Genomic DNA, 18,213 nt, shown 5'->3' on the forward strand with positions numbered 1-18,213 from the left:
GTAAAAGATGATTTGGAGAAGACAGAAAATGACTGGGGGCAGGGAGACCAAGTGTCAGCTACTGAAGATCCAGGTGAAAGAGGATGAGACCTGAACCAAGGGGGTGGGAGTGCAAATGAAAAAACAATGGGTACTTTCACCCCTTGCTAATGACTTTTTAAAGATGATTTTAATAGTGTTACAGTCATACCATTCAAAATTCAAAAAGTACATTGGGGCACCTAGGTAGGTAGCTCAGTCAGTTAAGCATCTGACTCTTCGTTTCGGCTCAGGTCATCATCTTATGGTTTGTGAGTTCAGCCCCTGTGCTGGGCTCTGCACTGACAGTGTGGAGCCTGCTTAGGATTCTCTATCTCTCCCTCTCTGCCCCTTCCCCGCTGTCTCTCTCTTTCAAAATAGATAAACATTTTTTTAAAAATTCAGGGGCACTTGGGTGGTTCAGTCCGTGGAGTGCCTGACTCTTGGTTTTGGCCCAGGTCATGATCCCAGAGTCGTGGAAATTGAGCCCTAGTCAGGGTCCTGACTTAAGATTCTCTCTCTGTCTCCCTCCAAAGGCAATCAATTTCTGGATTTTTTTTTTAATGTTTATTTTTGAGAGAAAGCGTAAGCGCACCCAAGTTGGGGAGGGGCAGAGTAAGGGGGACAGAGGATCTGAAGCGGGCTCTGTGCTGATAGCAGGGAGCTCGATGCAGGGCTTGAGCCTACAAACCAAGAGATCATGACGTGAGCCAAAGTCAGACTCTCAACCAACTGAGCCACCCAAGCGCCCCAGAAGCAATCAATTTCTTGTCCTTCCAGAGATGTTTTATGCATAAATGATTATACATATATGAAATATGTGCATATACATGCTAATGTATACACATGCAAATGTGCATAAATACTCTTACCCATTTCTCTTTTTTACACAAATGATAACATAATTATTAATTAACATTGTTCTGTAGATCTTACTTTTTTCAATTTCAGTCTTGTTGAAAAGCAATTCAGCTATACACACACACATGCATATCATATATAAAGAACTATAAGAATGCTCACATCTTTTGTCAAAAAATCCTGGCCTGACTCTTATGAGAAATTTAAAAGAAGGAAGAGCAAAACACAAAATGCAAAATTTAAAAAAACACTAGAGGGGCGCCTGGGTGGCGCAGTCGGTTAAGCGTCCGACTTCAGCCAGGTCACGATCTCGCGGTCCGTGAGTTCGAGCCCCGCGTCGGGCTCTGGGCTGATGGCTCAGAGCCTGGAGCCTGTTTCCGATTCTGTGTCTCCCTCTCTCTCTGCCCCTCGCCCGTTCATGCTCTGTCTCTCTCTGTCCCAAAAATAAATAAACGTTGGAAAAAAAAAAAAAAATGTTTTAAAAAAAAAAACACTAGAGATGGGTTATGGAGATCTTTGTTCTCTTCACAACTGTTTGCTGCTTGCTTTCTGTAATCAGATGTCAATTCTCAAAAGAGAATATGAAAACATTTCAGTTAGTATTAACAAAATGCAGCAACTAATTCTCCATTTATTTTTGCCACATAGGTGCCTAACATCTAATACTAATACCTGAATTTGACTGCCAGGACTACCACCACTATACACACAGAACACACACACACATACACACAGAGTAAACTGTACCTACAGAATCACCAGGATTTCACAACAATCTTGACTTTAAAACTATCAGGAAATAAAACTATCAGGAAATAGCCTTAGCACAAACCACTAGCACAGCAGCCAACAAGGAAAACAAATGCTTTTGTTGACAAGTACTGGAACAGGCTTTGCCAGTATCTGGGGTTATAAATGATGCCAAAGAATCAATTACCCTGAGGTATTTTGCTAATGTTTTCCCCAACTCTCCTACTCTATTTTAACTTGATTTTAACTGAAAGATAAAGCATATAGCTCAGAGGGGAAAAAAAGTCTTCTCATCCATAAGGAGTCAGTACTTGACTTCTCCAGGAGACAGTTAACTAATTAACTCATTAAATTACAGACAATTACTTGGCAATGTCAGTGAGTCTGTTGCCTGAACAGACAGAAGAGGGAGTGTAGAACAGAAACTAGAATCTACCCACAGTCACTCAAGATGCTAAAACATTGCAGCTATTATGTTAACAAAGCAAAGCAGATACCTCAAAAACAGGTGATTTATTTAAACAAAAAGTATATTTTAAAATAAGAATGACTCAGTTAAATAGTTTCATTACTTTCAATGCTTATTTTAATTGCTGGACAATAATGTTTTAAACGAAGTAAACATGGCCTACAGTAACACAGAAGGCTAGAAATCAGAAAAGATTAGGTGGCCATATTGAGACCTTCTCCTTCTGCTAACCAAAATGACTTGCATGTTTATACTAAAAAGAATAAAAAGAAAATTAAAACAAAGTTTTGGGTCTCCCTGCTAAATTATTCTAAAAACCTAATATGTCAACTTAATAGTTTCATAATATTTCCATTTTGTTCCTGTCATTTCAAAGGAGGAACAAAAATGACTTTAAATGAAATTAACCAAATATTATATCCATACTCCAAATAACTTTAGAGTTAATCATTTGCCATTTCAAAGATGTCTCTTAAGCAGTTGTAAATCTCTCTTGGGCAGGAAGTCAAGGACACATGAAAGACATTGACAAGAAGTAGCTGACAGTATCCAAACAAAAATAGGTGATTTATTTTCTTGACGAAACTTTCCAAATCCAACTCAAGTATTTGAATGTAAAAGTACACATAGCTTTGACATTTCCAGAAATATTTAAGTTTACATTTAGTTTACATGTGCTTGAAAAAGTCTTGACATTATGAAGCTTGAGAAATGAAATGGATCTTGACGAAAGATCAGAATCTTTATACATTGATTGCTGATAAAAGATGGCAGGGTTTCACATACAGATATATATAATTACACTATCGCACTTACACAGAACTACCTCTAGCTCCAAATGAGATCATGTTATCTCCAAATGTTTTGCCTATCCAGCCAACAGATCAACATATTAAGGTCTCACTTGACTGGAGTAAATTGGAGAGTAGTAATTCCTTTACAATTTGCCAAACTTTAACCCATATAGCAGGTTACCTGTAAAGCAGACTTTACAAAGAGTTTTCACACAACCCTAGATTTCTATCGAGTACAAGGGGAAAAAAGAAGGTTAACTTAAAATTTAATGACACGAATGAGTAAAAAAACCAAATAGTCTAAATGATACAAATTACCTGTTTAAATGATTTAAGTTCAAAAACAGATCTTTTGATATTTTATATGTCCAGAAGATTTTCCAGAGGTTATAAAGAAAAATTCTGATCTCCTGTAACTAGAAGGCTGGTTACTTTTTAAAAAGTACACAGTGTATCAAGATCAAGGATTTTCTTTTTAAGTATGCGCACCAAAACCAAGTAATATATTTAGAAGCATTACTTTTTAAGCCAAAAATCTGCTATTATCAAATCTTCCAGGTAATTTCGCTTTCACTTAAAAACATTTATTAAGTACCAGTAGTGTGCTGGACATTATACCTGATACCAGGGATGCAAAGATCACAAAAACAGAGTTCCTACCCGAAATAACTCAGAGACAGTGGCATGCTGGACACTGAAACCAGGGTCTAAAAACAAATTCTAATCCCTGTGCCATTAACTAGTTGTGATTTCTTGAGTCTTCTCTGAGTCTCTTCTCTAATAAGAAGATATAGAAACATTAACGGTCTTGACATAAGGAAAAAATGAGATCCTGAACACCAAAGTTCTTGGAAATTGTAAAACTAATAACACATAATGAAATACTGTAGTTACTCTAAAATGCTTAGAAACACAGAAAAGCAAAGGATCCAAATTTCCCTCCTTGCTTATTTAATTATTCTGCTTTTGCCCAAACATGAAGGAGTTAATGTTCTACCTCCTCATCTTTCTCCAAACCAAGGTTTCCTTGGGGTTGGCTCCCACTGTTGTTGGGTTTACCAAATCAGTCCTAACTGGTCTAGCCAGCTTCATCTCTGCTCATCCAACATGTGGCTGTAATAGGAGTCAAAACACACTGCTGCTCCAAGACTTTGTTCCAACTGAGATGAACTGACATTTTCAGATCTTAACATCCTTCCAATTTCAGTAACTCTCACATGACAATGCCACAAAGTTCAGTAACTACAGAGATCATGTAAAGCATTTCCCATACAGAAAAGTGAATTATAGGAACAATGGAAGAGCTGAGCTTCTGAAGCTAATCCTCTTGCTGTCCTTCACTTACATGGCTCTTACTCCTAACAGAAACCAAATTTAGTCAGGAACCAGGAACGTATGCCCTTTCACTACACAAGCACTCTGCATAATGAGCAGACCACAACAAACCCTGTTACAATAGTACAATGTGGAATTTATCTGTTATAAATTAATATTCTAATAAGAAAAAATAATTCTAACACATATGGCCACTTTTTTAAAGATTTTAATTAGTGATGCAAATTTTTTCCGATATTTACTAAAATCAACTACACATGCATTAGGAAAAGGCAATTTTATGCATCTAATTTTAACTAGCACTCTTAGTCACGTATTTCAGATACACTAGAAACAAAACCTTCTATTGGATTTTGCAAAAAAGGTTCTCAGAAGTCTGGCTTTCTAACTCAGTTTGCCTCCATGAAATATTATGTGCTTATTTTTCTTTTTGCTTTAATATATGTATTTTTACCTTCCATTATATCAAATCCTATTGTCAGCGACTAAACAATGTAATTCCTAACAGAGCAGAGAGGTATAAGCTCTTTATTAATCACTGAAATCAACTGAAGCTACCATAATAAACTACATATACCAAAACAATTTTCCCCTCAAAGTTTCCAAAAACCTTGGAAATAAAATAATGACCCCAGAGAACTCAATAACTGAAACTAGAATGATTCTCAGGGCAGATTAAGTTGAATAATTAATTCACATTGTTCTTAAAATAAATACTTCAATCTCTTGGTCTAAGTAACCATGGGAACATACAAGGAGCATATATATTTATAAGCCTGGGCAAATCATGTCTTTGACAATCAAGGTGCAGCTCCTAGGAGGACAGAATGCTTTAAGGTTGGTAAGCCTTAATTAAATACCAAGATTTTTGTCACAGAGAAAGAAGGACCTTTTTCCTGGTAAGGAGTGGAAAATATTAGAAGATTTAAGAGAAAGGGCAACCAAATGTAATGTATGAACACGTCCTGGATCATGATTTTAATAAAGCAACTCAAAAAAATGAAACCATCAGGGAAACTTCAACACTGAATGGAAATCCACATTATTAAGGAATATTCTTACATGAAATAATCAAATTATGATTTGATGGTTTTCAGAGTCGTCAAGTATCAAGTCATCATTCAGTAGCTTTTCGAGATACTAGTATTCATATATGCAGTGATAGAATGTCTGGGAATTGCTTCAAAATAATCCAGTGCAGCTGTTAATATCGAGGAAGCAAGATTAGCCAAAAGAGCTGATGAAGCTGAGTGATGGATATATGGTAATTCATTATACTATCTTCTCTAACTTTATATAGGCTTAAATTTTTCCATAATTAAAAAGGTTTTTTAAAAGGATACAGAAAAATAATGAGGTGATTCTATATATACTAACATACCTGTATCTCCCAAACAAAATTAACTTAGAAAGGCAAGTTGCATTGAAACATATAAAGCAAGTCTATTTACTGCATAACCTTGAGCAAGTTACCTAACCTTTCTAGGGCTCAGTTTCTTCACCTATAAAATAAGAATGTTAATCGCTTCTCGGCCTTTTTGGCTAAGATCAAGTGTAAAATGAGAATGTTAATGGTTCCTACCTTTTAGAGTTGTTTTGAGGACTGACTATAATGATTTATATAAAATACTTAAAATAGTGCCTGAGACATAATAGTGACTCAGTAAGTAAGCAAGAGCACAGTTCTAAAAGCCCAATAGTGGCCACAGAACTGATTTCGGTGAATGATGCTTTAGAAACTTCAGTATTATTAAGTAAAAGAGAGCTGGACATAAGGGGGAAATGATTTTTTTTTTTTGAGTTATACACATAAAGAATGAATTATAAGTCTTTCTTTCAGATCTGTGTCTTGGTATTTCAGAGCTTACAGTTGGACTATTAGTCCTTCACTGATCCAGATTGAGCAGTTGAAGGTTCCAAAGAAAACTGTTATCATCCACATATCATCCACAGTCTATCTTAGACCATGGCTATACCCCTTCTCAGAACCTACAAACTTGAGAGAAATTACTTCTTATTCTTATTTCTGAATGTGGAGATTTGTAAATATCTTCAGGTATATGTCTCAACAATATGAGTAATTAGCTGATTTTATGTACATAATCATAAACACATATTAATATTTTAGTCACTTTATAGGTCCAGCACAGTTAGCTGGGAAAGATAAGGGACTCAGATCTTATTCACGAAAGAAAAGTCCTCATCCCATCTTAGAAGGAAAAAAAGGGACCAAGGAACTAAGCTCCATTTGTCAGGCATCATTTACAAATTACCTCATTTAATTGTTATAACATCCCTATGTGCTAGGTGTAATAATCCCTTCTTAGGTAAGGAAACTTACTGGTATAAATACCTAAGGTCCTAGAGGAAAAAGGCATCCAGTAAGGACTCAAATCCAGATCAGACTACAAAGCTCTTGCAGGCTCAAGCTACACTCTGCTGCCTCCTGGATGAAAAAGAGTCAGCTGAGGCCCCACTCAAGATGTTCTAAGAACCCTACGGACAGAAAGAAATTAAATTGGAAGAATCACAGCCTAATTAAAGCAGTCATCCATAAGAAAGCATAGAAACATGTAAGGAAGTTTACATTTCTTTTTTTTTTTAAGTTTATTTATTTTGAGAGAGAGAGTGCATGCGTGAGCAGGGGAGAAGGAGAGAGACAGAGAAAGGAGACCATCTCAAGCAGGTTCGGCACAGCACAGAGCCTGAGAATGGGGCTTGAACTCACGACTGTGAGATCATGACCTGAGCTGAAATCAAGAATCAGACGTTTAACCAGCTGAGCTACTCAGGTGCCCCGAAAGTTTACATTTCAATATGATCTATTTCAATATGATCTATTTAAAATGTAAATTGAGGGGCACCTAGATGGCTCAGTCGGTTGGGTGTCCGACTTTGGCTCAGGTCATAATCTCACGGTTCATGGGTTCGAACCCTACATCGGGCTCTGTGCTGACAGCTCGAAGCCTGGAGCCTGCTTTGGATTCTGTGTCTCCCTCTCTCTCCTCCTCCTCCCCCGCTCACACGCTCTCTCTCAAAAATGAATAAACATTAAAAAAAATTTCTTTTAATGTAAATTGAGGGGCGGCTGGGTGGCTCAGGTCATGATCTCACGGTTGGGTTTGTGAGTTCAGGTCCCACATCAGGCTCTCTGCTTTTGGCATAGAGCCTGCTTGGGATCCTCTGTCTCTCACTCTCTCTGCCTCTTCCCAGCTCATTTTCTTTCTTTCTTCCTCCCTCTCCCTTTCTCTCTCCCCAAAATAAACAAACATTAAAAATTTTTTTAATGTCAATTATTCCACTTCCAAGGTGAAAGATCTTTGGTGGTCTCCACAACAATCTTTGAAAAAAATCCAAACTCTTCCCTGCAGCCTACAAACAAGGCCCTGCTTGATACGGCTCTCCTTCAGTCTCATCTCTCACTGGCCATTCACTCCCTCACTTACTGATGCTTCGGACACACTGGCCTCCTTTCTGTTTGTCAAACATACCAAGCCCTTATCCACATCTAGGCCTTTACACATGTGAGCCCTCTGGAATTCTCTACCCACTGTATAGTCTCATCTCTAGTCCCACCTTCTCAGGGGTCTTTACTGACCACTTTCTTGAAAAGTGATGGCCTTTTCCATCATTCTGTTTGTTTTCTTATTAGACTTGTCACCTTCTGAAGTTTGTTTTGTTTTTTTAAATGTGTGGGCTTTGCTGTCTCAGCCCCACCCAGAATGAGTTAACTTTCACTGAACTCCTCTATCTCAACTCTATAAAGGTAGAACCTAGCACAATGCCTGGCACATGGTAGGCAATTAAAAATATGATTGGTAGTAGAACATGACATTTAATAACACTAATTTTCTCATCTTTTCAATTACTTTTCAATCCTTGTATCAGACTCAAGGATAAAGTCTCATTATGGTGCTAGTACGCCCTTAATGCCTAACACTTTTTTTTTTTTATGTTTATTTATTTTTGAGACAGAGAGACAGAGTGTCTCTGTCTCAGAGACAGAGCAGGGGAGGGGCAGAGAGAGAGGGAGACATAGAATCTGAAGCAGGCTCCAGGCTCTGAGCTGTCAGCACACAGCCTGACGTGGGGCTTGAAGTCACCAACCATGAGATCATCACCTGAGCCAAAGTAAATGCTTAACCAACTGAGCCAGCCAGGTGCCCTGTCACTTTTTTTTTTTTTAATGAAAACTTTATACAGTTTATTGCAAATACTAATATACCAAAGATAAAGGCTGCCATCTTCAATTCCTAAATTCTAAAAAACTGGTGAAAACACTTAACAGTTTAGATAAGAAAACTTTAGATCCCCTTCTGTGTGTCTCATAGACTCTCATTGGCTTTATTCAACCCAATTTATTCTGGGAAGTCCTCTTTTAACTTCAGATTCTGAAATTTCTAAATTCTTACTTTTTTAAAATTTTTTTAATGTTTATTTTTGAGAGAGAGAGAGCACGCGCAAGAGAGAGCACACCAGTGGGGGAGGGGCAGAAAGAGAGAGAGAGAGAGGGAGACACAGAATCTGAAGCAGGCTCCAGGCTCTGAGCTGTCAGCACAGAGTCCTATGCAGGCCTCAAACCCACGAGCTGTGAGATCATGACCTGAGCCGAAGTCAGATGCTCAACCGACTGAGCCACCCAGGCGCCCCTATTCTTACTTTTTAAATTATTCACTTGATCAAAATCTAATACATACACATTAAGGCTTTATTTTTACTTTCCTCTAATTCTTCTATAAATGTGTATGTGTAAATATACATACAACATATATGAAGCGGCTTATAGAAAACTAGAGTCATGCTATAGACACTTCTTTACATCTTATCCCACTTAATAGTACATTGGAAATCTCTAAATCAGCTGAAATAGGCCTCATTCTTTTTAGTTTTGCATAATTTTCCATGGAATGGTTTTTCCATAGTTTTTCTATCACTCCTCTCTGATAACATTTGTTTCTCTTTTCTTTTTCCTACTTTTTCTTCCCTCAAGGAACAATTGAGTGTTACAACTAACAACCTTGTACATATATATTTTTATGAGTATTTTTATTTTTCTGGGTTAAATATCCCCAAAGTAGGATTGTTTATTCAAACAGTATCTTTGTTTTACACTATTGCCAGATTGCTTTCCAAAGAGTCTTTGTTTCCACAAATACCCCATGAAAGCACCTTTTTTCTCCACACCAGGCCTCAGTCGATGTTATCATTTGTGATACACATTCCATCCTTTTGAAAACATAGCCCTGGGGCACATGGGTAACTCAGTCAGTTAAGAGTATGACCCTTGATTTTGGCTCAGGTCGTGATCTCCTAGTTCCTGAGTTCAAGCCCCGCATTGGGCTCCTCAGTGACAGTGTAAAGTCTGGTGGGGATTCTCTCTCCTCTCTCTGCCCCTCCCCTCTTTCTCTCTCAAAATAAATAAATAAACTTAGAAAGAAAGAAAGAAAGAAAGAAAGAAAGAAAGAAAGAAAGAAAGAAAGAAAGAAAGGCAGGCAGGCATCTGGGTGGCTCAGTTAAGTGTCCAACTTCAGCTCAGGTCATGATCTCAGTTCATGAATTCAAGCCCCACTCATGAGTTCAAATCCCACTTGGGATTCTCTCTCTCTCTCTGCCCCTTCCCTATGAACACACACACTCTCTCCCTCCACAAAATAAACTTAAAAAGAAAAAAAAGGAAAAGATAGCCCTAATGCATATTCCAACAAGGTAGAAGGGTCTCCCGCTTAATTAATTCCCTTCTGAGCCCCAGGTTATTGCCAAAAATACATACATATGTAATATGTAAACAAATATTTATTGAGTAAAAGAATATTTCTTTTGGGGTGCCTGGGTGGCTCAGTTGGTTAAGCATTTGACTTTCAGCTCAGGTCATGATCTCGTGGTTCCTGGGTTCGAGTCCCGTGTCAGGCTCTGTGCTGACAGCTCAGAGCCTGGAGACTGCTTCGTATTTTGTGTCTCCCTCTCTCTCTCTTCCCTCCCCTATTCATGCTCTGTCTCTGTCTCTCAAAAATAAATAAACATTAAAAATTATTTTAATAAAAAAGGATATTTCTTTCAATTAAAAATGAATACATTATCATAAAAACACTAAGGAAGAATCACTCTTTGCTTTACGTTAGCAGCACCTTCTTCCATTTATTCTATAGAATAAACAACACAGGATGCCTGGGTGGCTCAGTCAGTTAAGCATCCAACTTAGGCTCAGGTCATGATCTCATGGTTTGTGGGTTCAAGCCCTACCTCTGCTGTTAGCACAGAACCCTCATCAGATCCTCTGTTCCCCTCCTCTCTGTCCTTCCCCCACTGTTTCTCTCTCTCTCAAAATAAATAAACTTTAAAAAATAAAATAACACAGAAAACGCATTTTCATAATTTTTACATGGGATATGATAATCATTGTTACATTGGGTGATAATGAGAAAAAGAACAGGTTCAAAATAATACTTGAGTTCTACATTGCAGTATATTTTTGGTCTAACATATATAATGATACAGTCTTAACATGTGTTGCTTTTCCGTACAATACATTGATAAGCAAACAACAAAAAGTCTACCAACCCCCCCCCAAAAAAAAAAAAAGAGATCTTGACAAATCATTCACTTATAACAGTTTTTGATAAACCTACTTTGCCACATAGCATAGACTAACTTCTCGTTTTGAAGTTCCTCACGTTTATAACAATCAGCCTGTGACAGTCCTGTTATCCTCACCTTACCTCCCTCTTCATTGCTTGTCTTGTCTCCTTTTGCTACTGTATATTTCTGATGTAGCAAAATCGGGTCAATGATAGTGTGTGGGTGAGAGGTAAAAGAAGAGAGAAATCAAGAAATGACAGTTGTAAGGGTAGTAATAGTAAAATCTTAGCTTGACAACTGGTTGTAAATTACAGCACAGTCTAACACATAAGAATTCATTTGTTGTGCTCCAACTTTATGAACTTGTAGGAAGCTGGAAACAGCAGAATCCTAGTGAATATTATTGCTCCTTTTTTTAACTAATAGAAAATATAGGTCATCAAAATTTGAGAAGCAATGAACACAGAAAAAATAAACCTATGTCCCTATACTCAAAATAATAATGCTTCACTTTTCTAAAGCCCTTTTCACATACTTTTAAACATATATATCAGCATTTTCAAAGAGAAGTATTTTCCTGTTTACAAAAACAAATGAGTATTTGTGAATTTAGACAGTTAATGCCACAGATCTAAATTTACAAAAAACAGCTTTCAGTTGTATTCCAAAATTCAAAATTAAATCTCTCTGTAGTCTTTAAATATCTCACTGATCCAGAACTCAAGTAACCCCCAAATCCTACCAAAATCAAATTATACTAATAACAGAATAATTTTAATCTTTGACCGTATCCTTTTTTTTGAAACTACTTTAAACTCCCATAGGACAATTCTCCCTCGTTCTCCTCCTCCTTCTTTCCACTTTAATTATGGATATCACTTATAAATCAGTCCCTTATTCCTGGTCCTGTTTCTTTTATATTTAAACTCCTAACCACAAGGATTTATCTACCACCTGTACAAATTTGTATCTCTCCACTCCTGTCAGATTTAACATATTAGGACATACTTATTTAACAATGAAACTTAAACTTCTCTCCCCCACCAATAATTCCCAAAATAGATGCCTTATCAATTAACATCCATCCAGATTCATTACTTCTTCCTTTACTTCTATATTTAATACCAAATTCAATAGATTCATCCCTTACAAAGTCCCTGGTATTCTTATTCCTTCCCATTTCCCCAGCCATCAGACACTCCAGGTCATTATCTCCCACATGTATTATTTCAATAGCCTCTTAGCTGATCGCCCTACCTACTTCCAACCTCTCCACACTTTATCCAACATACACAAAGAGATGTCAGAATTTACCACTTCAATTTGCCCACTCAGAAACCCATAGTGCATCCCTACTGTTTCAAATCCAAACTCATTGGCCAAATGTTCTAGGTAGTTACGGTGCAAAGGCACTTTTTTTTTCATCACCTAAGTAACCAGATTGTTTTTTCCTTTAACTTAACAAACACAGCTGCCATTAGCACCTCATGTACTTCTAGCTTTCAAAAAATTACCCACCCCCCATTTAGAGACCCCCCCCACAAGTGATTTAGCGTAAGGGTTAAGAATACAGGTTCTGCAGTTTGATTGGACTCCAGCCTCCACCACTTAAGAACTAAATGACATTAACCAAGTCATTTAACTTCATCTATTTAACGGGGACTCTAACCCTACCTCCTAAGGTTGTTATGAAAATTAATGTAATACCCTTAAAGCACTAGGCCAATGCCCAGGACACCGGTGAATGATCAATAAGTGTTAGCCACTGTCATTATTATTACAGCCACTTTTATCCAGGCAAGCCAATTGCTCTACCAGAGGCTATGTATCTGACTTCATTATTCTTGACTCCCTCAACTGCAATCTGTTAGAGGTGGAATGGGTTGAGAAAGGAGCTAGTCACATGTCAATTACCATCCAAATCTTGGCTTAGTCCTCTCCTTCGATAATTCAACTGATGCCTACTGCTAAACTAAATACAAGTGCACACATGGCACACAGCAAATAGTCCTTAGTAAATATTTCTTGGGCTGATATGTTAAATGCTAACGAAATACTGTAGTTAGTATATATTTTTTGCCTATTTTCTCTAAAATATTAATAAACCGTATGCTTCTAAAATAAAACTGCTCCTAAACAGTGTCCTATAGCTTCAAGTAGCTACAGTTTGAAGTACACAAAACAGGAATAAAAAAATCTAATATGTTACTTAGTAACTGTCCTCAAATAGATTCAACTAACTATATTCTACCTTTCTAGCTGGTGAAGGTAAGTATCTGTGATGTCTTATCTATCAATTAATTCTTGGGTCAGTGCTTTATAACTAGTACTAAATGCACTGTTATTAATTCCACAATTTTTCAATATAAAAATAAAACAAGGGCATCATCAAAATAATGTGCAAAAAGATAATGATAGGGGGCACCTGGCTGGCCCGGTCGGTAGAGCATGAAACTCCTGATTTTGGGGTTGTAGGTCGAGTGTAAACATTACTTAAAAATAAAATTTTTTTTTTTTAATTTTTTTTTCAACATTTATTTATTTTTGGGACAGAGAGAGACAGAGCATGAACGGGGGAGGGGCAGAGAGAGAGGGAGACACAGAATCGGAAACAGGCTCCAGGCTCCGAGCCATCAGCCCAGAGCCTGACGCGGGGCTCGAACTCACGGACCGCGAGATCGTGACCTGGCTGAAGTCGGACGCTTAACCGACTGCGCCACCCAGGCGCCCCAAAAATAAAATATTTTTAAAAAATGGTAAGATTTTTAAATTGTCAAAAAGCTAAGCATAGATACTCCCAGTTCTTTCCTTGTATTCTTATCCTCCCTCTCCCAAAAAACCAAACCCATGCAGAAGCACAGATTTTTTTTTTCCATAGGATTTTTAAAGCTGAAAGGACCTCAATTCCCATTTCCCAACATCCCACTGAGTTCCACATGAGAAGGTGAAGCCCAGAAAGGCCAGACAGATAGCTACAGATCCAACAATCAAAATGAGGCAGGAGCGGGAACTGAACCCAGTGTTCCTGACACCTAGGTCAGTGCTCTTTGCACTACATCATGAACCATTTCAACTGATTTCTTCCATGCCTACTTAATATAGAAAATAAAATTAACTGTATCACATGAACATCTCACAAAACAACTAAGTATAATCATGGTGTGGTTAATACTGACATATTTTACACTATTTTTAAGAACACTTGTGAGGAATAAAGGTTTCAAGCCAGAAACAGACTATTTCTATTATAATTACTTATGTTCTGGAAATGATCCTTCCCTTTATCAGATTTTATAAAATCTAAGATTCCAATTTTAGCTAATTTTTTTTCATGAGTTACACATGGTATGGTCATCTATGCAGCCTCCTCCCCAACAATAGCTTAAGCAATCCATGTCTCAGATAAAAATGTCATCTAGTCCAGGCTGATGAGCATATGTTAGAATCTGTTCCTAATATAGAATCATACACTTTTGGAGTTGGAAGGAACCTTGGAGATCACCTCTCATTTTACAGAGGAAACAAATACCCAGCAGGGACCTGCCCAAGGTCAAAGTTTCTATATAAGAACCCAGGTTCAGAACAGAAAGTTTTCAAAAGAAGATTTCACAGAAAAACACAATACTTAATCGAACACCTTAGCTTGTCTCCCTTTTCATCTATTTAAGTACAACTTCCTGCATGAGGAACTTCTGAAATGTAAGAAAAGAAAGCAAAACAAAAAACTAAGCCAACTTGTTTTAAGTCTACAGCCAAGTCACTGATCTTAAAAACTTAGAAGGTAGATCTTTGCAAGAATTGCAGACAGTAATATTTTATAATAAAACCCCAAAAGGCTATCTATGAATATAAATAAGCAGAGGGAGAAAAGACACACACATTCTCAATATTCTTATCTCGCTAACAAATTACATAAATGGTTATAAACAGGAAAACTATAAACTTGCAACTTTCAAGAAAGAAAGAATATTAATCACCATACATAGTAATTACACAAGAGTGTCGATATGTTTTGAAGTTCTATTTTGATCATAGTGCTTAAGGGAAGCTGGAAATTGTTTTTAGTCTCTTTTCACATACTTTAAGTCATGTTAAAAAACAAAATTTTGAGGAAAACATTTTATCAAACCTTAATAAAAAGGAAAATGTGTATTCACACCTTAACAAAATAAGAGAATTACAAACTACATTGTCTACCCATGTTTTTAAGAATAAACGGGGGAAAAAACAGAATAAATGAAAACAGAATATTCCTGAAAGTTAAGGCCTGAGAACCATTAAGCTTACACTTTTTTTTCCTCAATAAAAAAAGGTGCCACACAAGCCAATTTACCTGGAGGAATATGTTTCTTAACTCATGAGGATCACCTCGCTTGGTTGTTTGCACCTGTAAGGAAAAAAAGAAAAAAGAAAAAGCCAGTTAATGCTTTACTAGAGACCATATCATCTCTTCAGATTAGAGTTCACAAATGCTAACAAATCAATGCTCTTATCTTTTATAGGGGCATTTCGTTTAAAACAAACCAAAAGTATTAACACTGATAACACCTGTCAAATTGGAGATCTATGGCTACAGAGTGGAAGTACAGGTGTGAAGAGCTTAATATACAGCAAATCTACCAGATTTCCTCTGGACTGGAAATGGAAGGCAGTGAGGATCAATCTCTTATTTTATTCCACATCCACTAGCAACACAATAGCAACCACCCACCTCCAAATCAAAAGGCCAGGAAGAACAGGGCAACAGAAAAGTTAAAACACCCAAATCAATCGCCTGGCCTAGCAGCTTTTCTCCCCCATGGAAAGCAATCCAGAATATAATTATCTCTGCGCCCCTGTCTTTCGCCACCCAACCTAAAATACGAAAGCTGCTACATTTCCAAATACTTTCGACATCTTGCCACCAGCAGCACAAATGCCAACCACTGCCCCCAGCCCCACCGAAGCCCCAAATAACTCCAATTCCTCACCCCCTCCCCCACTGCAATACACAGATGCCTTAGGTTATCCCCGGCTTTACATGCCACTTCCTCCCACTCCCTTTCTGATGGCCTCCAACTCCGGGCTCACAATTTCACGCACCTAAGGCAGGGCACTACTCTTCCTTCACCGACCTGGTCCTCACAAGCCCCTCCAACTCATAATCCCTCCTACTTCCCCTCCCCCAGCCGGGCATCCTCTCCCTCCGGTCCAAGCCCCCACACAGCTCTCCCACCCGCAAGCCGGAGCCCCAGGATACGCTATCTAAGAACCAGGCAACGAAGGAAATGGTAAGAGGTGAGGGGCTGGGGGCAAGGTCCCCGGGATGTCTCTTATGCAATAAAGGCAGCAGCAGAGAGTCGGGAGTCACCTTGACCGCCATGCTGTGCTCGGAAGCCGGGGACGAGCGAGTGAGCGAGCAGGGCCGAGCTGTCAGGGCGCGCGCGCGCCGCCTCCCCGGCCGCGCCCGCCCACCCGCTCGCCGGCGCCGCGCGCGTCCCTATGCAAATGAGCCCGGGGCGGGGCGGGAAAAGGGCCCCGAATCCCCGCCAGAAAGGGAGCTGGTCCCGGCCGGCGACCTGCCTCGCTGGGGAGGGGAATAATCCTCCCATAGGCTAGACTGGAGTGCCAGCCCTGGGATTCCGATGCGCCGCGTGGTTGTCTACTGCTCAGTCGCCGCCCAGGTTTCTTAAGGCCTCTTAATGGGTGTGGCTTTGGGCACCGACTTCAGCCAAAGTCGTTTAATCCTGAGACTTAAAGGAACGCTTGGGGCCCAGACTGAGTAAGATTTCGAAAGATCAGATGACATGTCCCATTAATGATACTAATAAATGAATTAATGACAACTAATGGCAAATATTGACAATGAAAAGGATTGGGGACCATGCACTCTGGGCAAAACCTAAGGAAATATAACTTGAGAAATCTGCCCCTAAATTGGCATCGGATGAATATGCTTAATATATTTGTAATTCTTGTACTACTATAAAGCTTTATTAGTAGACTTAACATTCCTAATCATCCAAATCCTTTGTGCAATGAGGTGGGGCACAAATGCATACAGAAAAAAAATCCATCTGTCCATGGACAGGACTGGTACTGAATTCTGGCCCAAGTCGCCAGTACATGAAGATTGCCGGCCCTGCCTAAGTAGTAGCTCTACCTGGAACCAAAATAATGTCTCTAAAACTGAGTTCTGCCACTATGACTATATTGAGGTATTGAGCCACATAATGATTCACTCAACATTTACTGGGCATCTATTACATGCTAGACATAGTCCTGCTTGTAAAAAATACAAAAACAAATAGCATTGTGTCCCTAACTTCTAGGATCTTACAGATGGTTAATGCTTACCCAAACCCCAACCTTAAGTATATTTTATTTGTGACTACAAGCATACTTGCTGGTTTTTTTTTTAAAGCTAACAACATAAGATTTATTTTAATATCACTTAGCTCTATGATCCCATCCCTCTCCACCCTCTTTCACATTTCCAATGTTGAATCTAACAGGAGGCTTCCCTTTTCTCCAGTCTCACTAATCATGTTTGTATTAAGTATCCAAGTTAATAGAAATGATGAAAGAGGAATGGAGAATGTAAATTGTTGATAAGGAATGCTACATTACTAGTACTCCTATAATGAACTTTTCTGCTGCAGTTGACTTAACTGTTTACCACCATTCTTTCTTCAACTTGTTCAAAGTTCCTTTAACAATGTTATCGGACATAAGGATTTACAAATTCATATTTTGTTCTTCTACACCCTTATGCCCCTGATACTTTGCTCTCTCTTTTTTCATGACATTTCTCTAAGTAGGATTCTTAAGATTTTTTTTTATATTACTTTACAAGGGAAGAATGTTTAGTAGGCCAAAGTTCCTTAGTTTGAATAAAAGTACTTAAGGAAAGGAAGACATTTATTTAAAATAAAAGTATTGGGGCACCTGGGTGGCTCAGTCAGCTAAGCAACCAACTCTTGATTTTGGCTCAGGTCATGATCTCATGGTTTGTGAGTTCAAGACCCTAGAGGACTCTGCACTGAGAGTGTGGAGCCTGCTTGGGATTCTCTCTCTCTCTCTCTCTCTCTCTCTCTCTTTATCCCTCCCCAGCTTGCACTGACATGTGCACTCTCTCAAAATAAATAAATACACATTTAAAATAAATAAATAAACAAAAGAATTATTTCCTATTGGAATACATTGTCGGCCAAATCTATATAGTTGGAGTGAAAATTTAGGGTCAGACTGGCCACTCCTACAGAGGAAGACATCACATTTAAACAGAGCCCACCACAACAATTCATAGGTATAAGCACCAAGCCACAACGAAAATTTTCTCAAATAAAAATAGCCAACTTTTTAAAAAAATTATAATATATATATATACATATATATAGATATATATATATACACACATATATATATATG

General features: G+C 38.2%; 1 protein-coding gene across 4 annotated transcripts in view; it reads right to left on the reverse strand.

Moving 5' to 3' along the window:
- SLC25A12 (solute carrier family 25 member 12) overlaps positions 1-18,213 on the reverse strand; it is a 212,463-nt gene that overhangs the window by 90,118 nt on the left and 104,132 nt on the right. For 2 of the 4 annotated variants that reach the window (XM_086718898.1, XM_086718900.1), the window contains exon 2: positions 15,137-15,190. In XM_086718898.1, the coding sequence (XP_086575024.1) occupies positions 15,137-15,190 (54 nt within the window). Of the gene's footprint in view, positions 1-15,136; positions 15,191-16,153; positions 16,259-16,361; positions 16,410-18,213 lie in introns of those variants that run through there. The other 2 variants (XM_086718897.1, XM_086718899.1) reach the window with 2 other exon arrangements.

The sequence above is a fragment of the Puma concolor genome, chromosome C1 (genome assembly GCF_028749965.1).
Source record: "Puma concolor isolate L17-30 chromosome C1, mPumCon1.1.hap2, whole genome shotgun sequence".
NCBI classification, from domain to species: domain Eukaryota; kingdom Metazoa; phylum Chordata; class Mammalia; order Carnivora; family Felidae; genus Puma; species Puma concolor.